Here is a 23396-nt window from a genome sequence, read left to right on the forward strand (position 1 = left end):
TTATAAGCTTCCAATGAATTAAACTCATACCACATGTGTATGTAATGCTCAAGCATGTCTTGCACAAACCTGTCTAATAGACCTTTTTCACAGCAGTCATTTTGACATGAAATAGTAGGACAATTACAGGTGTTATCAATGACCGTATTAGGGCTCCATTCCATTTAGATTTAAAAGAGCCAGGTTCCTGCTAATGCTCAAGTGTAAGGGGAGGTTACACTAAAGACTTTTGTTTACGTTGCCTCCATGTACCTATCTTTTTAACCTGCAGTATTAAAAGTTATATTTTATCTACTGTGCCTGTTATGTGCAGCCATTCCTATCTTCTATATACTTTTTTTGCGGCGGAACCGGCCCCTTACAGGCGTGTACCCCCTCGACTGTTTTCTAACACCACAGGATTTCCTGCATTTTCGGTGGCGTGTTCAGCTAGCACGGGACCTCAAGCGGTTTGGATGTCACACTAAATGCTTGCCACTTTAGCCTATAGAATCAGTTTTTTTCTGATTTCTATATTTTTAATACTGCATATAAATATCCTTTATTTTCTGGTTATATTCTAATAAAGAGACTGAGAACTAATTATATATGGTAATTTTACCATTGCTAAAACAACACTAATGGTGGCCTATGACTTTTGCACAGTACTGTATATGTATACGTGTGTGTATGTATATATATATATGTATGTGTGTATATGTATGTATATATATATATATATATATATATATATATATATATATATATATATATATATATATATATACTTCCCTTAGCAAAAATACTGTTTCAGCAGCATACACGCATATGCTTCCAGGATTCAAACACTATGCTTGCTGTGAGAACTTGCGGTGGTGTGTATTGCATTGTATTTGCACAACCAACATTGTTAGATTAATATACCTTATAACACTTAAAGCTCTAAATATCTGCCTGTTTCAAAGGTCTTTATTGACAGCCTCTTAATCACTTGCTTTTGTATTTGCTTTTCACAACAGGAGACAGCTAGTTCATGTGGGTCATATAGATAACATTGTGCTCACGCCTAAGGAGTTATTTAAGCGTTAGCACAACACAGTACTAACTGCAAGTTAATAGATAATAAATACAAAGTCATGTGATCAGGGGGCTGTCAGAAGATAATATAACAGTATTGGTTATGCAAAACTGGGGAATGGTTAATAAAGGAATTATCTATCTTTTAAAGCAAAAAAAATTGTCCCTTTAAGTAATTGTTTAATTTCTGCTTTGCAAACCACCTCTGAATCTCTGAGGTGTAATGTTTGAATGCTGGTGCTCAACGGGGTACACACAGCATATGTGTATATGCCTCTAAAAAAACAGTAACACCTTTTGCTAGAAGTAGCAAAAAAAAAAAAAGAAAAAAAAAAGGATATTGCAAAAAAAGTTTCAATTCAAATTTTGACCTTTCTATCCCTTTAAGCATAAATGAAATAAATATGAATATGTTTGTCTTGGACTGTGTCTACAGACTACTAGTTACAAAATAGGTTATGTGATCACTATGAAGAAGCCAGAAACTGATCATTTGCTGATGAATTCCATTAAACAGGCATAAAACTAAATGGATGTACAATCCCTGCAAAATAAAGTGCATTAAATGTGTGCATTAGCCTTTTTAACTCAGTGTTTGACACCTATTGTATGTGCCTATTGTACGATCTGTGATCATAAGCAGGCTCGGATTGGTGCATATTCTCCATGCATTTACTTAGCTGTCATTTTAACCCATGGACAACGCCTACTTGCCAATCAAGCATGCCAGCTAATCCTGGTGCCCATTTATTAAAGGGAAATTATGGTCAAAACAGAAATGCACATAGATGAATTACACCTTTGAATAGAAACATAGTTGCAATATGCATGCATTGGAGAAAAAGGCTTCTAGTAAAATATATCACTGTTTAAGTGTTAACATTATTCTCTGCATGTGCACGTGAAGCATAGCTAGATATTCTATTTTAAATACTGCAGCTGCTCAGAGATCCAGTGGGGTTTGTATCATGTCAGCAATTAACAAATAGAGTCCTTACCAGATGGTGCAAGCACCTTAGGTTCTCTGAGCAAGTGCTGTGTTTAAAATGCTGGTGCACGGTGCATACTTAAATACAAGTTTGAAACGGCTATAGCTTTTACTAGAACCATTTTTGCAATACATGTATATTACAAACATGCTTATATTCAAAACTGAAATGTATTCATGTGGATTCCAATTTTGGTTGGAATGTCCCTTTAAGTAACAGCTGTCTGTGAATAGTTTTCTGACGAACTTCTGCCCAGGTGATCATTTTTAAAGCTTACAAGAGAAGACATTTACTTAAAGGGACACTGAACCCAAACATTTTCTTTCGTAATTCAGATAGAGCATGAAATTTTAAGCATCTTTCTAATTTACTCCTATTATCAAATTTTCTTCATTCTCTTGGTATCTTTATTTGAAATGCAAGAATGTAAGTTTAGATGCCGGCCCATTTTTGGTGAACAACCTGGGTTGTCCTTGCTGGTTGGTGGATAAATTCATCCACCAATAAAAAATTGCTGTCCAGAGTCCTGAACCTAAATAAAAGCTTAGATGCCTTCTTTTTCAAAGAAAGATAGCAAGAGAATGAAGAAAAATTGATAATATGAGTAAATTAGAAAGTTGCTTAAAATTGCATGCTCTATCTGAATCATGAAAGAAAAAAATTTGGGTTCAGTGTCCCTTTAAAATGTGTGTATCCATGTTTAAATGGATTTAAAATCAGACAATTGACAATATTGTGTGTATGTCCACCTGGAATCCTGAAATGAATTAGCAATTAATATTAGTTCATTAATTCTTATACTCTGGGTGTGTAAATGAATTGTACAACTTGTATTATATGAACTGAATATGCCACGTCATACATCATTTAAAAAGCCATGAGTCTTATAAGTTCATAAAATACATAACATAAATAGAGTTCTAGGACATAGACCATGGAGCCTATCTATCAAGCTCTGAATTGTAGCTTGAGGGCCCGTGTTTCTGGCGAGTCTTCAGACTCGCCAGAAACACAAGTTATGGAGCAGCGGTCTAAAGATCGCTGCTCCATAACCTGTCCGACTGCTCTGATGAGGCGGACAGAGATCACCACAATTCAACCCGATTACGATCTGGTTGATTGACACCCCCCTGCTGGAGGTCGATTGGCCGCAAATCTGCAGGTGGTGGCGTTGCACCAGCAGCTTACAAGAGCTGCTGGTGCAATGCTGAATACAGAGAGCGTATTGCTCTCCGCATTCAGCGAGGTTTGTCGGACCTGATCCGCACTGTCGGATAAGGTCCGACAGACCTTTGATAAATAGACCTCCATATCTGACCATCAAGGATACACATTTGCTCAGCTCCCCTAGAACTGGGAAACGGAGAACATGAGATTTAAGAAAAACTGGAGAAATAAATGGCCTCTTCTCTTGCAGATGCTGTAGGATGATGATGACGATGCAGAAGGGGGATTGACGGAAGGAGAGGAAAAAGAAGAGGAAGAGAAGGAAGAGGAGAAACTTGGAAAGCTGCAGTTCTCTCTAGACTATGATTTTCAAAATAACCAGGTAACAAAAAGTTGTACCCTGTGCAGAGGCGCAAATGTCTCTAAGATACCAAACTTTCACTTCTCCAACCTTATTTTCTCAACTATTTCTAATTCTTGACAAACGGTTTAACTGAACTTCTATACATTTCATTTTCACATCTGCTTTGAATAACCATATCTCTTTTTAAAGGGACAGGAAATTCACAAATGTTCTTTCAAGATTTGGATAGAACATACAATTTTAAAGCAACTTTCCAGTTTATTTCTATTATCAAATTTGCTTTATTCTCTAGTTATCCTTTGCTGATGTGAGAGGAACACATCTAGTTAACCAATCAAAAGAGACAAATGTATGCGGGCACCAATCAGCAGCTAGCTCCCACTAGTGTAGGATATGTGCATATTATTTCTCAACAAAGGATAACAAAAGAACATAGCATATTTGAATTTAGTGTCTTAAAATGACGTACTCTGTCTGAATCATGCAAGGTTAATTTTGACTTTCCTATCCCTTTGAATGCACAATTTTTTTAATTGTGTTAAAGGGATAGGAAAGTCAAAATTAAACTAGCATGATTCGGGTAGAGCATGTCATTTTAAGACACTTTTAAATTCACTTCTATTTTCAAATATGCTTTTTTCTCTTGGTATCTCTTGTTGAAAAATAATACGCACATATCCTACACTAGTGGGAGCTGCTGCTAATTGGTGCCTGCACACATTTGTCTCTTGTGATTGGCTAACTAGATGTGTTCAGCTAGCTGCTAGCAGTGCAATGCTGTTGCTTCAGTAATGGATCACAAGAGAATGAAGGAAAGTTGATAATAAAAGTAAATTTGAAAGATGTTTAAAATTGTGTGTTCTATCCAAATCATAAAAGAAAATTTTTGGGTTTACTATCCCTTTAAATACCTTTTGTCACATCATCTTTTTTTTATTTATTTCTTTTATTTGTCTTGATTCGCATTTAAAAGGAAAACAGAGACGGTTGATAAGATATATAATCTGTTACATAAAACAGATGATAATTGTAGTAGGAACTTCAAAGATACGTTTAGTAACAAAGATATATATATTTGTTGTGAGAACTAATAATGCCACTGTTGTTTAAAAGTCCTTAAGAAAAAACAAAAACGGGACAAACCGCACGTGACCAGTATAAACAACAATTTTGAAATTCAAACTAAAGTTGGCAAATAAGAAACATTCAGCAAACCATAATTGTCTAGATGGGGAGAAAGAGAAGAGATGAAATGTAAGAGAAGAGAAAAAAGACTCTTGAGGAACAAGGAGGAGAAAAGTGGGAGAAGAAAAAAAAGGGGGGGTGCAAGGGAGGTCATCTTTTTTATTCTTACCTCTGTCTTTTGTTTCTTTCTTACTATATGCTTTATTTCTGTTTCTCTTACTAACAGATACAAGTGGGGGTTATTCAGGCTACAGAACTACCTGCTTTGGACATTGGCGGCACATCAGATCCCTATGTTAAAATTTTCTTCCTACCAGACAAAAAGAAGAAGTATGAGACTAAAGTTCATCGGAAAACACTCAACCCCATCTTCAACGAGACTTTCACTTTCAAGGTTTGGGATTATCATTAGTGACATGATAGCTTGATTTATAAAAAAAAAATGCCTTTAATTGTCAGAAACTTCATTATACTACAAAATATATATGTGCTGTTGATGTACAAGTTGAAGAATAGACTCAAATAAAAGCCTCTGTAGGGACATTTTGATTTTAGTCATCGGGTGTATGTATTTTTTTAGGCAGGCGTTAAGTTTCTATTCAACTAAAATACAGACATTTTCCAGCCATTTATATTAAAACAGCATTTATTATTTGGTTGGACAGGGGTCAAAATGTAGAATTGAAGGGCATTTTCAAATAAGAGCCTGGAAAACCTTTGTATTTTGATTGGACTTTTGGCTTGGCAAATCCATTTTCTGTAGCTGCAGCAAAAAAAGAAAACGTGAGCACTGTTTCAATTGATCAAGTGTATATTTTCCAGCATAAACTATATTACTCTGTTTGTCTGTATTATTGTAAAGCATAAATACATTTGTAATAAAAATAAAATAAAAGGAAAAACAAAAATGTTGGCACCCTAAGGGCTCGCTTCCATTGAGTCGTTAAAAAATGGAGCCGTAAGCTACCGAAGCGGCCAACAGCTAAAAGTAATTTACGGCTCCATTTTAGTACCAGGTTTCCATTGAAATATTTTACAGATAGCGTGCAGTCGCTCTTTTCGTGTAGCTGTAAGTTAACGTTGTGTTAACGCTTCCATCTGATGTCGGATTTCTTGAAAATCAATTAGTTGCTAAGGTAACCCGACCTTATGCTATAGAATTTACGTTTAACGTCCGTGCTCCTTACCGGTGATCACCTCTCAAGAAAAATAAAGATACACTTATCCATATTTTTAATAATCAAATACTATTTTCTAATATAATTATATTTACCACTTCATAAATATAAGTAATATTTATTGCTGCCCTAGGCATAGGTCTAGTTTGCATTCTGTAGATATGTTCTTGCATATATTATTATATTTAAATAGATACTGATATTTCTATTAGAATATAAGTTCAACTATTTCTATACATGAGACAACAATAAATATTACTTATAACACTTTATTTCTACATTAAAACACTTGCATTATTTACAAGTTTTATAATTTCAATAGAAAATAGGTCTCAAAAAGCACAATTTTCCTCTTTTACACCTAGTTGAGCTGGGTGTAATATTTCTCAATGTATCGACAGCCTCCGACAGTGTATTAACGGTTAGCGCTTTCATTGGAAACCTGGTATAATTTATCGATTAACGGCTTCTATTACTTTCTATGGGACGCAAAGATCTTTTCAGCAGCCAAAGTCCGGCTGCCGATATTGAGGTATAACGCGCCATTGGAAACAGTAGATAAACGATATTACTTTCAACAGTATATTTATCGGTTTGCGTGTGCACGCAAACTGAATTACGACTCAATGGAAGCGAGCCCTTAGTCGTTGAGAGGAAAAGCAGGTTTTCAGGACACCAAGCTTTCTTCCTGAACAATGGTATCTTCTTTATGTTGTTTTTGGTATTCATGTTCACAAATGTATTTATGTTTTCACTGATTTGCTCTATTACAAGAATTTCTGAAATGCAAATAGCCAACCTTGTTTTAATGATCACATTCAGCCTTATAATGTAATAATATTATAAGACATGGTGTATTTACACCCCCTTTTAAAATTCTAATAATGATAAAGATATTTTTATCCTGCAACCTTAGATTCCATATCAGGAACTTGGGGGGAAAACCCTTTGCATGTCCATCTACGACTTTGACAGATTTTCCAAACATGACATCATCGGGGAAGTCAAGGTTGCAATGAACACTGTAGATTTAGGACAACCTATTGAGGAATGGAGAGACCTGCAGAGCGCTGAGAAGGAGGAGGTGAGTGGAGAAGACTTTGCAATTGGTAAAGTTAATGGGGAGGGTTAAGGAACTAGATCAAAATTGTGGGGAAACTAAATATGTGCTATAGTGCATAACGTAGTGTCACGACAATAGTGCTGGTGGGTGAGATTTCCCACTTATGTATCAAACCTTTGCTTTGAGGAAACAAATATCTTTAATATTTACCCAACAAAACACTTCTGTACTTCACCGCCCTTCACCGTCATCTGCACAATGCTTTTAGTGTGGATGACAACCATGTGTTGCTTAGGGGGTGGCACTTTTGGAGCACATTTTGCCCCCCTGTACTTACCAGATTATCCCTGGTGATCTAGTGGTCTGGCATCACCTGGGCGTGGTGACTTCACCAGGCCCCGGAAACCTGTAAGTGTGAGGATGCTGCAGAGGGAGCTGGTCTGGATGAAAGGAGTAAATATTCAATCAGATCAATCTCAACTCCCTTATGCCCTAGAAACCCGTACATAGGGTCTCTATGGAATTGTAACAGCTCGTCAGATAAAAAGTTCAGAAACTCCCTTTTTAAAAAAATAAATAAATATGCCCCTATTTAGCTTTGAATAGCCAAGTGATCAGAGTGAATAATTGTACATTTATTTGAGCAGAGGCTCTTGGGAGCCTCTATAAGCAGAACATTTGTATATATCTATATACCCAAAGGGCATTTTTTATATGTGGATAACCCCCTCTTCTTTATACAACAAAGATTAGAAAAAACAAACAAATAAACAAACACACACACTATTTTTTACAACCTAGTTTATTAACATTTAAATACAAATATATATATTTTTAATACACGTCATGATGGTCTGCTGAAAAAAAAACAACCTATGACTTGTGTGTGATTCTCACTAAAAATGACCTACAGCGGGGCTTAAATGTGAGCAGCAAAAATCCAAAACAACTCGGGATAGGTGGTGAAAATGGCTTAGCAGTTAAAGAGTTAAGGGAATGTGTTAATCATATCAGAAATGTGCATGAGTGCATTTCATTTTTAAGTATAAACATGTTTGCAATATATCTGTAACAATGCTTCTAGTACAATCTAAAACTGTCAGTAGCATCACAAAGCTTAATTTGGATCATACAAGCCAACACTGACTCTCTGAACGGAATACTTGTGTACATGCAACATATGTGGGTATGCAGCTGAAATGTTGATAGATGTTTAGAAACATTGTTGCTAAAAAAAAGTATATTGAAAAAATGTTTTTATTCAAAATTGAAATGCACTTTCATGATTCAGATAGAGCATGCAATTTTATAATAATTTTTTTTTATTGGTAATCCATATGGGGGTACAGAAAGAAAAGGAATAAGGTTTAGAGCAGTGATTACATATTAGGGGATACGCTATAATCAAGCTTTTAAAATCAGACCAATGAGAAAACAATAAAGAACAAAATGAAAGACCTTAATCCAGGTCTCGCTGTAAGTATATAGATAGTTCATAGTAACCTCTCCCCTAAAACAGAACAGGAATATTTGAGCCAGAATAGATCCATCTCTAGTTCTGGCAAAGCATAGGATTGTACCCTAAAATGAAACCTAAACTCGTCTTGTTAACCCCTTACTGGAGACCAAAAGAAAAGGTTTTTCTTGTTTTTTAAACAAACAGCTGCCATCAAGTTGGTTTTCAAAGTCAGATAGAATAAATCACAGCTACAAACAGAGGGGTCAATGATTCTACGAAGATAAGACGCTAACACAGACAAAAAAAACGACACGACAAAAAACAAGAAACATAAAAACGAAACAAAACAAAACACACAAAGAAAGAAAAAAAAAAAACATAAAAAACAAACAAAAAACGAAAACAAAAAAAAAACAAAACCCCAATTTATACGAGAAAGGGAGGGGAGGGTAGTCTAATTTCAACTTCCGAGGAAACCCCGGCGATAAGGTATGCTTAGAATTTACCATATTCCTAGTAAAACAAGTTCACTATCCTTAAAAGGATAAATTATGTATTCAATCTCACTGGAAGGAAGTGCTTTGATAAATTGTGACCATTTGGAAAAGAAATTCTTTATATCTTGATCTTTTTGCAAGTTAGTATCCAATTGCTCAATGATACATTGCTTTTTTAAACAATTTTTGACCTCAGTTAAGCTCGGGATGGCTTTTAATTTCCATTTCTTTAAAATCAAATATCTAACCGCGAGGATAGCCATACTTATAATTTTACTAATATGGTATGGTGGCGTGGGGTCATCAGCAAAGAATACTATCCTCCTGGGGGAAAATGTGAAGGAAGGGACCTTGACTATGTTATTAAGCCAAAATTGAACTTTTAACCAGAAGTTGTGAATTTTTGGGCAGTCCCAAATCATGTGCATCAGGCCAGCGGATGGATATGAACATTTGGGGCATTTATTGAACCCCAAATTCCTACATTTAGCGCCTTTCTCAGGAGTGAAGTAAGTCATGTGGAGAAGTCTTAAGTGTGACTCCCTCCACGTAGCTGAGAGAGTAACCCGGAGAGTTTCCTGAATCGAAAAAGTGAGAAGAGCTGGGTCCAAAGAGTCCTGTTGGAGCAGAGGGGACCATCTATAGTAGAGTTTCTCCAAAACATCAGGGCCTTTAAGAGCAGACAAAATTTGATAGATGTAAGAGATTGATGTGAGCCCGTTTTTAAATAATATCAGCCACTTTTCTAAGTCTCCCAGAGACCATTCCCATCCGTAGTCAGTGATCTGCTTGAGAGCAAAATGTCTCACCTGCAAATATGCAAAGAAATTATTATTAGGAATAGCAAACTCCTGTTTGAGAGAATCAAAAGACTTAATGCATCTCCTCTCGAAATCTAATACTTGTTCCAGTCTTACCAGGCCTAGTGATGCCCATTTGGAGAATACAGCTGACTGTACGCCTGCTACAAACTGGGGATTATTCAATATTGGGAGATGTCTTGAGACTTCAGTATTTATGTGAAGAACCGAGCCAATCTTTCTCCAAGTGGAGAGTGGATTATAGATGGAGCTCATCTTCTTTATTTCAATAGGGATTATTTTACTATTACAATGAGTCAGTGCTACTAATGAGTAGGGATGTATCATGTTACTCTCTAGTTCCCCGCTTGTAATATAATTACTGTTAGAAAGCCAGTCTACCATGATTCGTGCGAGAAATACTTGATTATATAGACGAAGATCCGGTAGAGAAAGTCCTCCCTGATCTCTCGGTACAGCTAATCTAGCTAACGAGATTCTGGGTCTTCTCTTCTGCCAGATAAATACTCGTAAGGCAGAATTAAATGAAGTAACATCTTTTGTTTTAAGAAGCAAGGGAGTATTCTGAAGGACATAAAGAATTCTGGGGAGGAGAGACATTTTGTACAAAGCTATGCGGCCCGACATTGATAGTGGGAGATTTTGCCAGTTTTTTAGCGCTTCTTTAACGCTAACTAACACTGGAAGTATATTCAATGAGTACCAATTGTCCGGATTAGCCGATATCCAGATACCTAAGTATTTAAAAGAATCCTGAACAATTTTAAAAGGGGTAGATATAGGTGAATTTTGGGTTTGTTTAATCCAAAGAAGTTCTGACTTTGAAGAATTGACAGAGTATCCTGAGAAAGATCCAAATTTTTCAATTATAGAGAGGAGTTTTGGAATGTTTCTTTGTGTATTTGACATATATATTAATACGTCGTCAGCGTAAAGTGCAGTATGCAAGACTTTTCTATTGATCTTGATCCCTTCAATTTGCTGACGAATTTGATTAGCAAGAGGTTCGATAGCTAGATCAAAGAGAAGCGGAGAGAGAGGGCACCCCTGCCTCGTACCCTTTTCTAATTTTATGGCCTGAGTGAGGGAGCCATTAACTATTATTTTCGTGTAAGCATTCTTATATAGATTATTAAAAAAAGTCAGAAAATGACCTGACAATCCAAATTGTTGTAAGGTAAATGCTATATGATCATGATGAACCGAGTCAAATGCCTTGCCTGCATCTATTGATAAAATTGCCAGGTCAGGGGTACCCTCTCTAGCCACCTCTCGCTGCCCCTCCCCTGATTTGAAATAGTCTATTACCAGAAACACTTCCCTTATTTTAGCTGAGGAGTTGCGTTTCTTCAGGAAACCAGCTTGATCCTCGTGTATGATACTAGGCAGATGAGATTGAAGCCTATATGCTAGTATTGATGACAAAAGTTTGTAATCCGTGTTGAGAAGCGCGATTGGTCTGTAAGACTCTTTTTCAGCTGGATCTTTACCCTGTTTAAGAACAAGGGAAGTGAATGAAGCCACAAAATCAGGGGAGGGGGTGTTACCTTTGATGTAGAGATCGTTAAAAAGTGAAGTTAAGTGGGGTATTATTTCTGGCACTAGGATCTTATAAAATTCATTTGGAAGGGCATCTGGTCCCGGGGTTTTATTAAGAGTGAGCTTCTTTATTGAAGCGGATACTTCAATCTCTGTTATCGGGGCACAGATCTGTTCCAGTATTTGAGAAGTTAACTTTGGAAAATGCGTTTCCCCCCAGAATTCCTCCCTTTGTTTAAAATCAGAAATCTTATGTGCATATATGGATTTAAAATATTCAGTAAAGATATCGAGGATTTCTTTGGCTGTCTTATAAATTTTGCCTTCATGGCGAAGTGAACTTATTAAGGGAGAGGCCCTGTCGCGACTAACCAGATTCGCAAGAAGCTTCCCAGTTTTGCTCCCAAAGCGATACAATTTTGCCTGCATCTTTAGGTCTTTCTGGGATGATTGGTAGAGAAGGAATGAATCTCTTTCACGCAATGCAGTTGTATACTTCCTCCAGTTCTCAGATGATTTCAGTAGTATATAATGATTATAAGTATTTGTAACTGATTTCAGTAGTTCTTTTTCTCTTACCTTAAGTTTTTTTGTCCTTGCTATAGTGTACGCTAGAATTTCGCCTCGCAGGACCGCCTTAGCTGACTCCCAAAAGATAGCCGGTTTAGTAATGTATTCACGATTAAATAATGAAAATTCACGATATTTGGCTATGAGCCAATTTTTGAACTTGTTATCTGTGGCTAAATAGTGAGGAAACCGAAAGCCCGTATTTCTTAAAGAGGTGGGGCTTAACTGAAACTGCAGAGAGATTGGCGCATGGTCCGAAATAGTGATTGGAAAGATTTCTGCAATTATGTTAGAGCTAGAAAGCCTATCATCGAGCAAAAACAGATCTATCCGTGATAGCGATTTATGGGCCCTTGAGTGGCAAGTAAAATCTCTGGCTTCAGGATTTTTCAGTCTCCATATGTCAGTAATCTTTAAATTATGTGAAATTTTATTGAATAGCTTTGTTTCCAGATGATCTCTTTTAGTTTTTATAGTGTAGGAGCTTTGCCTGAGTCTATCTAGAGGATGCTTTGGGGCCATATTAAAATCACCACCAAGAACTAGGTAGCCTGCTGCACATAACATAAGCCTGTTTTGAAGAATGTCCCAAAAGGAAGAGTTAAAAACGTTTGGGGCATAAACATTACACAAAGTAAAGAGAATTTTATTAATTTTAATCTTTGCAATAATGTACCTTCCTTCTTGATCTGTGTCTACCTGTATAATCTCATAGCAGAGTTTTTTCCCCAGGAGGATTGCCACTCCGCTCTTTCTGTTAGAGGAGGCAGAAAATATTACCTCTTTAACCCAAGAGGCTTTTAATTTAAGCACCTCTTCAGCTTTTAAATGAGTTTCTTGAAGGAAGGCCAGATCAGCATAATTCTTCCTCAGAAAAGTTAATATTGCCTTTCGTTTAATGGGTGAGGTAAGGCCTCCTATATTCCAGGAAATTAATTTAAATTTATTATCAATAGCCATATGAATTTAAAAAATATTGAGGTATTGGGGGAAAAGGAAAAAAACAAAAACAAAAACAAAACAAAACAAAACAAAACACCAAAACAAAACAAACCCCCCCCCCCACGAAAAACACACAATCACAATTAAACATAAAACATTATCCCATTCCAAGCAAGCTGCTGGGGGGAGTTTACCCCAACTTCCCCTCTTCTCTTGATTTTCTGGTATTCTGATCATTGTACAGTGCTTATGATATCAACCTAACTATATTGTTGTACTTGTCTTTTAGCCTTTACCCGAGGGAAATATCTCCTCAAAAAATTTAACTGCATCTTGTGCCGAGTCATAATAAAATGTGTTTCCCTCCCTCTGTATTTTTAATTTTGCTGGATAGAGTAAGGTTGCGCGTATGCCTTGGTTTATGAACCTCGAGCATATTGGGGCAATCTCCCTTCTTCTTGATGCTACTTCTGCTGAGTAGTCCTGGAAAATAAGAATTTTTACATCACCTAGGAAAATAGGTTGATGCTTACGGAATGCTTGGAGAATTGCGACTTTATGCTGAAAGTTCAGAACCTTAGCGATTATAGGCCTTGGTCTCGAGTTGTCTTTATTTAGTGAAGGTGCGCCTATCCTATGGACCCTTTCAATTACTATCTTAGGGAAGGAATCTGGAATTTGCAGTAATCTAGGTAATGTCTCCGTAAGTAGTTTATCTAGATTCTCATATTGTTTTTCCTCGGGGACTCCAATGATCCTCAAATTATTCCTTCGAGATCTGTTCTCCAGATCTTCTATTTTACTCTGCATTTTGGAAACTGTTGTATTTAAAATATCAAGGTTATTTTTATAGGTCATGTTGGTATCCTCTAAATCTGAAATCCTTTGCTCCGCTTCAGAGAGTCTATGAGAGAATTGTTTTACCTCATTTGTCAGAGATGCTATATCTTGCTTAATCTCTATTTTCAGAGCCTCAAATTTAGGAGCTAGGGCATCAGAGATCTTACTAACAATGGTTTGGATGTCTAGTGACTCGCCTGGGAATGGATTTGTACAAGGTGTCTGTACTTCTGTTGAAGTTTCATAAATTGCTTTGTTTTTTTATCTCTCTGTCTTCCTGCCATCGCTGGGGGGGAATTTTTCGAGTGATTGTGAAGGTATTTATCCATGTGTATAGGTGGAGATTAGTGAGACTATGTGGTGTATTAGTGATAAAGGAGAAAAAAAAAAAAAAAAAAAAAAAAAAAAAAGGGGGGGGAGGGGAAAAGAGGGGAGTGAGTGAGTGAGTGAAAAGGTGAATCAGATGAGTTTATAAGTGTGGGGTGATAAAACAGTTAAAGAATTAATCTTAGTGATGAGTGATAGTTTGTGCTTATGGGCAGAGAGAGAAAAAAAAAAAAAGGGAAAAAAGGAAAAAGTGCAGTGTTTTTTCTTCTTCCCCCCTCGGCACGGCGGAGGACAGTGGGAATTCTTATCAAGCCAGACAGCTATCTCCTTTATGGGAGATCCTTCTAATTTTCTCTAGTGTAAATCGTATGGCCTTATGCTCTTTAATTAATTGAACTCCAAGGCTATTGTGCTAATCTCCCTTCTATAGGGCTAGTTTTTCATTTATTGAGGAAAAATAGTTTGTAGTTAAGCCTCTGGTAGTTTTCCTTTAATTGCAACTTTGCCCTCTTCACTTCTATAACTTAAGTTGCCGGATTAGCCTTTAGTGATTATTTTTACATTCCTAGAGAGTGTTCAAGACAGAAAGTCAGCCTCCTATTCTCACCTGGCCTTGTGAATATTTGGAGTAATCAGCTCTTTCCAATTAGGTAATTTAGGATTGTGTTAGTAATTCACTGGTCACCCCAAGATATACAATTATCCTTGTTATTTTTTAGAACCTTTTGCAGTTTGCGCAGAGTACCGTATTAAATGATAAATACACTTAACTCTTTCTCAATAAACAATTTTGTGTCAATTATATAACAAGCTACTATGTTTCTGTTGAGAGACAGAAAGGATTCTAAGAATTTTCAGTTTATGCACCAGTAAGTATTTGCTTAACGTTACTAAGGCACCTTAGAGATTTGTTCAGTCAGAGGGCCAGACAGGTTTCTCTAACTCAAAGTAACATGATTAAATTCAAGAAGAGTAGAGAATGTCATCTTATCTAGTAAATCATCATATAATATAGATATCTAAATCTTTAACCACAATTATTCAAAATTAATTGCATTGAGCCAGATATCCTTAGTTTCTCTTCCCTTTCCTCTCTTTCCTTTTTTTAAGTTCAATTTCTAGCTCTTATCTGAAATGGATTAAATCAAGAAACAAAGAAGGAAAGGGCACACAGTAAGAAGGAGCACAACAAAAAAAAAACAAAAAAAAAAAAAACACCAGCATATAGCCAGGGTTTTTCTAATCAATAGGTAGTTTTCCTTCTGGCTTGGTACCATATAATTCTGGGCTAGTTGTGCAAGACTTATGGCCTCTTTCCAATTAGGTAATTTAGGGTTATGTTAGTAGTTCACTGATCACCCCAAGATATACAATTACCCTTGTTATTTTTTAGCACCTTTTGCACTTTGCACAGAATACAGTATTAAATGATAAATACACTTAACTCTTTCCCAGTAAGCAATTTTGTGTCAATTATATAACACGCTACTATGTTTCTGTTGAGAGACAGAAAGGATTCTAAGAATTTTGAGTTTATAAACCAGTAAGTATTCATTAATAAGACACCTTAAAGATTTGTTCAGTCAAAAGGCCAAACAGATTTCTCTAGCTCAGAGTAACATAGTTAAATTCAAGCAGAGTAGAGAATGTCATCTTATCTAGTAAATCAACATATAGTATAGATATCTAAATCCTTAACCGCAATTATTCAAAACTACTTGCATTGAGCTATATAGCCTTAATTCCTCCCTTTTTCTTTTTCCTTTTCCTCTCCCTTTTAAATTCGATTTCTAGCTCTTATCTCAAATGGGTTAAATCAAGAACCAAAGAAGAAAAGGGCACACAGTAAGAGGGAGCAAAGAAAATAAAAAACAAAAACAAAACATAAGCATATAGCCAGGGTTTTTCTATTCAATAAGTAGTTTTCCTTCTGGCTTGGTAACATATAGTTCTGGGCTAATTGTGCAGGACTTGTAGCCTGACTTCTATCCACAGTTCAATAGTTAGTCCCGTTTTTTCCTTTTTAAGAATCTTTCAATTATACTGTCCCCTCAGTCCTGCGGCTTATTTTCTTTCTGATATGTGCCACCTTGCTCTCTCCCCGTCTCCCTTTATCCGGCAAGAGCCTACAACTGGAAAGTCTCTCCCTGCACCCTTTTCTCTGAAGTGTTCTCCCAGACTCACCCGCACCTGCACCAGCGTGTTGCCCTCGGTCCCTCTCCAGAATTGGCTGCCGGAAGATTCATCCAGTTACCGCAGCTCCAGGAAGTTCCTCTTGCTGATCTCTCTCAGCATCCGTAGTTTCCCTCCTCTCACGCAGCAACGGTGGGAGAGGAGGAAGGAGGGGCTCCGTCAGCAAGCGAGAGGCCGGTTCACGATCTGCGGTATGTCTCCTCTTTATAGGGCCTCTTCAAGGTCCCCCTGCACCCCTCTCACGCAACACCGGTGGGAGAGGGGGGGGGGGCATCGCTAGCATCCAGGAATGACCGCAGGGGAAATGGAGTAACAGCTCTTCACAGACCGGCCCAGGGCTGCCGCAGAAGGTCCCAGACCGACACAGGTGAGCCAGGGACTGTGGGCAGGGAGGATTCAAGGCAGCGGGTGCAGCGGAACAAGCCTCCAGGGAGCTCGGGGCTTGCAGATGAGAGGTTTTTAAGTATACAGCAATAGATACAGTCTCTTCTCCTCTTTCTCTCCCAGATTTTAAATAGAGAGCCGGTATACTGCGGGCTTCACAGCCTTAATAGCTAAATTGTGGAGTACTTAGATTTTTTTAAGTAAAAGTACTAATAGTATGTAGTTCGCAACTTGCTTGTTTGCTCAGCGGGATGTAGTGCCGCTGAAGGGTTCCTTGAGTGGTGTCAATTACTGTCCTGTTAGCAGACTCCCATCCTGTGGAGAGGCGCGAAGAACACACCGCCAGCAGCTGTGGGACTGGAGATTGGAGCTCAGCTACACCTGCTTGCTCCTCCTCCACCGGAACCCCAGAGCATGCATAGAGCATGCAATTTTAAACAACTTTCTAATTTACTTCTATTATCAGATTTTCTTCGTTCTTTTTATATGTTCTGTTGAAAAGCAGGGACATAAGCTCAGAAATGTCTGGATCATGCTGATGTCCGGGGCACTATAGAACTAGATGGCAGCACTATTTCCTGTCATGTAGTGCTCCAGACACTATTTCCTGCCATGTAGTGCTCTTTAACAAAAATATCGTTGGAATTAAGAATTTGATAATAGGAACAAGATGTTAATTTTTTTATTTTATTTTTAAATGTTAACACATGGCTGGTATGTTATTCTATAGCAACACAACAGAAATGTCTTGTAATTACAAGGTGTTTTCTATTCTTTGATTTACAAACACAATAGGTTTAAAAACAGTCTCCCTTTGTTAAATAGGCATAACAGCTTAAGGCAGGGGTGATCAACCTTGGCCCTCCAGAGGTTTTGGAACTACATTTCTCATGATGCTCAGACACTTTAAGCTGGCTGAGCAACATGGGAAATGTAGTTCCAAATCCTCTGGGGGAAGCCAAGGTTGATCACCCCTGGTTTAAAGTATAGTGTGGCCCTCCTGAAATCTCAGTGGTTACAATTTTAGTAATTGTCTGTTACTGGACTAGATTATAGTAGATATAACGTGAACATACTAAGCAGCCTTGAAAAGTAGTGTAATAATTTAATATTTTCCCACATCTCAATAAAGTGAGCAGAAACATGACAATAATAAAAAGCTAATAGTTTCGCTGAACCTATATTTAACTTTTTCTATTAAACTAATTGAAAAAAATCATAAATTAAAGGGACATGAAACCCAAATTTTTTCTTTCCTTATTTAGAAAGAGCATGCAATTTTAAACAACCTTATAATTTACTTCTATTATCTAATTTGCTTTATTATTTTGATATCCTTTGCTAAAAGCATATCAAGACAGGCTCAGTAGCTGCTTATTGGTGGGTGCATATAAAGGTCTTGTGTGATTGGCTCATCCATGTGCTTTGCTATTTCTTAAACAAAGGATAGCTAAAGAATCAAGTAAATTAGAAAATAAAAGTAAATTGGAAATGTCATTTAAAATTGTATTCTCTATCTGAATCATAAAAGAAAAAGTTGGGTTTAATGTCCCTTTAAGTAAGTCAAAAGATCCATATATAACTTGTGAAAGATAAAAAGGTATGCAGGGTGCACTGCCAAAGGATGCAGGGTCAATAGTGATGGATTATATAATATATTTGTAAAGAGTATGAAATTGAATGGGATACTGGGAGGAGCGGAAGACAGAAAATGAAAGGAAAAGGTAGAGGTTATCTCATTTTTTGCACGCTTTGTTTCCTCAGCCAGAGAAGCTGGGTGATATCTGCATCTCTCTGCGATATGTTCCTACTGCCGGAAAATTGACTGTCTGCATCCTGGAAGCAAAAAATCTCAAAAAGATGGATGTTGGAGGATTGTCAGGTGAGGGGACAAAATGAGTAGAAATGGTTGTAAATAGCCTTCCCGCTGTCTTTATGGTCTGATAAAGGGTAAAACTGACATCTAGTGGTGTATATGTATGAACGTGCTGAAGGGTATTCATGCACAATAAATAGCCATTAAAATTTAACAATAAATAAAGTAACACGGTGGAACACGATAATTTACATGCACGGTAAATTAAACTTCGGACCGTTTTAATCTAGCTGATGTTTGAGTTTAGAGCTGCAAAATTTGTCACTTGCAGTACTGCTGCGCTAGTAGTATGTTCTTCCTTTATCTCGCTACACATAAAGCTCAGTACCTAAGTAACAATAGGATATTAGTCTGTCCAATATTTAAAGCGACATTAAACACTTTGAGATTGTAATACATTTTTTTTTTAATTATATGTAGTAATTATATGTAGTAAAAACAAATTTGCCATATGCTGTTAAAAGTGCAGACTCAGACTTAACACTGCTTCATTCCACACAGTCTTTGGTGGCACACAGTAGTGACCCATTTATAACTTTCCCTATTAAATTAGCCTCACCAGAGAAGGAAACTTAGGTTATAACATGACAGCACTCATTGCTTTTTGGCCCTTGTTTTCTTCAATATTTAAACAATATCATTTTAAAATACACCTGCATACAACTGTCAGGTTCATTTTTGCTTTCAATACATCAGCCTTTTTACGAATAATATATGTTTAATGACTGTATAATTCAGTTAAAAGGCGCACATACTTGGGAAAAGCTATTTTATTAACCTCAAATAACTTTGACCTGTTTTTTTTAGCTATGGTTTTGCTAAACTTGTATATTGTTTGTTTATAGCCATTGACTATGTTGCACACAATATGACTTCCAGGCTTTGTTTTGTTTACAGCAATACACACAGTTAAAGCAATTACATTTCACTAACACATGGACATTTCTTTACATTCTTTTTGCTTACGCACATTTTTTATTTAAAGGGACATAATACTCATATGCTGAATCACTTGAAACTGATGCAGCATACCTGTAAAAAGCTGACAGGAAAATATCACCTGAGCATCTCTATGTAAAAAAGAAAGATATTTTACCTCACAATCTCCTCAGCTCAGCAGAGTAAGTTCTGTGTAAAAAGTTATACTTCAGCTGCTCCCAGCTGCAGGTAAAAAAATATATGAAGAAATGAACTGCAGCCAATCAGCATCAACAGTGCTGAGGTCATGAACTCTTTTACTGTGATCTCATGAGATTTGACTTAACTCTCATGAGATTTCATTGTAAACTTCCTTACACTGAATAGGGAAATAAGATGAGTGTGCACGTAAGCTCGCTTCTTCCGCTGTCCCGGGACAGACATACTGAATTGTTGCTTAGAAGTTCTTTACAATGGGATGTGGCTACTGAGAAACTTTTGAGGTAAAATATCTTTCTTTTTTGCATAGAGATGTTCAGGTGATATTTTCTAGTCAGCTTTTTACAGCTATGCTTCATCACTTTCAAGTGTTTCAACATTTGGGTATTGTGGCCCTTTAACCCTAATACTACTTCTACTGTTAATAAAATAAAACAAAAAAATAGTCCCCACATTTTTTTCAATGCCAGTTGCCTCATACACCAGTTCAAAGAGTTCAGTTAAATCGTAAGTTAACGGTTCACAGTCTTAAATACAAAGGAACTGCCCGAACTTGGTCCTGGCTAGCCTTAACCAATTTATGTATTTACTAATTTATTTAATCATGGCTTTCTTGCAGCCCCTGCACTTTGGACAAGGATCATTATCTACTGGTCTTCTACCATAACGGCCACTCAGTGTATTGTAAATAACAGAAATATAAACTAATGTGAGGCCTGGTGGGTACAATCTAATCTCAGAAATTCAGCTCATTCAAGATTTAATAAATCTTGGACAATGTTTCATGTTTTGAGGTAGTTTGATTAAGTTTTAGTAGATAGAGATGACTCAGTCCTTGACTTAAAGTGATGGTAAATTTAACTATTTTCAAATACAATTAGATCCAAATAAAAAGTGCACTGTTTTGCAAGGCTTATAAAGAGGAATTCAAGTAAATATAAATGATTATTAGATGAATACTAATATCGATGAATGAACCTCATATTATTTTGTAGACTTATATTGATTGGCATTTTCCAATATGTTCAATTTTACCATCAGTAATAGTGAAAGTCTATTCCTTCCCTCTCCAGCTCTTCATAGGGATATAGAAGTCAATGATATATTGGGGCTGCACTATGGCATACTATTATAATGCACTACATAACATTATTATTGAGCATGAATTTTTTAAAATGTTACAACGTCACTCTCTTATTTGATGTGTACACACACATATATATATATATACACATTAAAAAAATGTGTTGGAACCTCATTGGCTGCCAGGGATTTAGGCCTAAACCCTAAACCAAATCTAACTTTAATTGTTGCTGCAGTAGTACTGCAATATATACAATGTGTTTTGAACTTATGTATCTCTCTCTATTTCCAAGATCCCTATGTAAAGATTCATCTGATGCAGAACGGGAAGAGATTAAAGAAGAAGAAGACAACCGTAAAAAAGAAAACCCTGAACCCCTACTTTAATGAATCATTTAGCTTTGAGATTCCTTTTGAGCAGATCCAGGTAAGGATATTTGTCTACTCTTAAGGGTAAACATTACAGGGACGTTATACTCAAAAATATTCTGTAATTTATGTGAAAAAGCAGCATTTAAAATTGTTGTTATTATTGCCTAAATAAATGTGAAAAAGGCTATTATAAGGTTATAATAATCAAACTAGAAGATTCATTCTGCACGTCCTACTATTGTTCCATGACTTAGTGGCATTAAACACTTTGAGATTCTAATATAAAATGATAAATCATATATGCAAAAAACCTCTGGTATCACAGCTGGTATAAGCTTGCGTTCGCATTGCTGGGAAGCATTGTACTCACGAGAGTGTGCTTCCATTGGCTCCAAAGGTGAGACACGGCATGAGAACTAGCCTAGCAAAGGGTGTAAGTCGCATAGCGATGGCAGCAAATTGTAAATATATATAATTATATACATGTATATTTATTAGACATGTGCGATTCGGTTCGGTTCGATTCGGAAATTCGGAAAATTCGGAGATTCGGATCGAACCGAATCGCCGAATTCAAATAGTGCCGAATCTACCGAATAAATCCGAATAACTTCGGATTTATTCAGATTTATTCTGTAGATTCGGATGGCCATGGATTACACTAGTATTGTACAGTATATTAGGTTATATCACTCTGCTATGGGTTACACCTAATGTACAGTACATAATACTAGTCTAATCCCACCTAACACTTACCGAAATTCCGAATTTCCAAACCGAACCGAATCGAACCGAATTTATTCGAATCCGAATGAATCCAAAACAAATCCGAACCGAATTTATTCGAATCTGAATGAATCCGAAACAATTCCGAACCGAATCGATTAAAAATTTTCCGAATTCGAATCGCTCCGAACCGAAATTCGAAAAAATCTGAATCGATCCGAACTGAATTTGTTCGCCATGCACATGTCTATTTATGTGTTAATATGTGTATATACACATTTTAACACATAAATATATATGTATATAAGCATATACATATATATTTACTGGGAACACACAGTTCCCATAGACCGCAACGTAAAGGCACTTTTCAGTGCCGTTTTTTATTTTTTTTTATTAATTGTTCTTTATTGACCAAGTAAAACTGTTACATTATGCAATAAAATCTTCATATAGTATGCAAAAATATATGTCATTACAGATAAATGTACAATTTTTGGTCATGACTTTTAAGTTATATTAACAAATGTAAGTAAAACATAAATTTTTTTTTTTTTTTATTTCAGTATCCACATTACTTATGTGTTTATCAAAATGTAAACAGTATATGTATGGAACTCCACTGCAATAACATCTATTTGATATTATAGTTGTAGTACTGTAAGCATGTTATTTCCCTTTTTATATTTTAGGGTTTTTGAAATTATGATGCAATGTAAGATTCCCAATAAAACATAATATTTTGGTATATTGTGCTGCCTCTGGTTTTGAGATAATGATATTCCTCTAAGTTTAACATTTTATTGCATATATCTATCCAGTTAGCAACGGTAGGTGTCTCGTTTGATTTCCTTTTCTTGACTATTGCGTATTTTTGCAGCATTACATAAAATAGTGAGTAATTTCTTATGCTCAGATGGTGTAGAGTGAGGAAATCCATGAAATAGCCAAATATTTGGTTCTAAGGGAATAGTGTCATTTAAAATATGGTCTGTTTCTTTTGCTGTTGCTTGCCAAAATGGGGTTAACTTCTGTCATGTCCACCAGATGTGTGCCATGTTTCTTATCTCTTTTTCACATCTCCAACATTTATCTATTCCCGTAGGATATTTTTTTTTGAGTCTGCTTGGAGTTAAATACCACCTATGTAATATTTTGTGAATCATTTCTAAAATTCTACATGAAATTGAGGAAGATTTTACATTGCAAAATATTTTAAGGGACTCTGAATGTGTGATTACAATGCCTAATTCTGAACCCCACGTATTCAAAAATTGTGGAATATATTCGTTGTTTGCTGTAGAATACTGTGAATAAGTGAAAGATATGATTTATCATTTTATATTACAATCTCAAAGTGTTTAATGTCACTAAGTCATGGAACATTAGTAGGACGTGCAAAATGATTCTGCTAGTTTGATTTTTAAAACTGTCTCATTATTTGTACATAACTTCTCAAAAGTTGTCTGAGGCCTCAGTAAGTTAAGTTTGTCTTTGTGTCTGGTTATATATGAGTGGCACTGATGATATGGATACCATTGCTGGAAAAATTGGATTGGAAGCCTCTATCAGATAATTCTTGTTGTGAATACGTGACTGATTCTGTTGCCCAATAGAATATCTGTATA

General features: G+C 36.3%; 1 protein-coding gene across 1 annotated transcript in view; it reads left to right on the forward strand.

Moving 5' to 3' along the window:
• SYT2 (synaptotagmin 2) overlaps positions 1-23396 on the forward strand; it is a 93087-nt gene that overhangs the window by 44229 nt on the left and 25462 nt on the right. The window contains exons 3-7 of the mRNA XM_053704743.1: positions 3472-3594; positions 4988-5155; positions 6856-7023; positions 18339-18456; positions 20964-21097. Coding sequence (XP_053560718.1) covers positions 3472-3594; positions 4988-5155; positions 6856-7023; positions 18339-18456; positions 20964-21097 — 711 coding nt within the window. The remainder of the gene's footprint in view (positions 1-3471; positions 3595-4987; positions 5156-6855; positions 7024-18338; positions 18457-20963; positions 21098-23396) is intronic.

The sequence above is a fragment of the Bombina bombina genome, chromosome 3 (assembly GCF_027579735.1).
Source record: "Bombina bombina isolate aBomBom1 chromosome 3, aBomBom1.pri, whole genome shotgun sequence".
In the NCBI taxonomy this organism is placed as follows: Eukaryota; Metazoa; Chordata; class Amphibia; order Anura; family Bombinatoridae; genus Bombina; species Bombina bombina.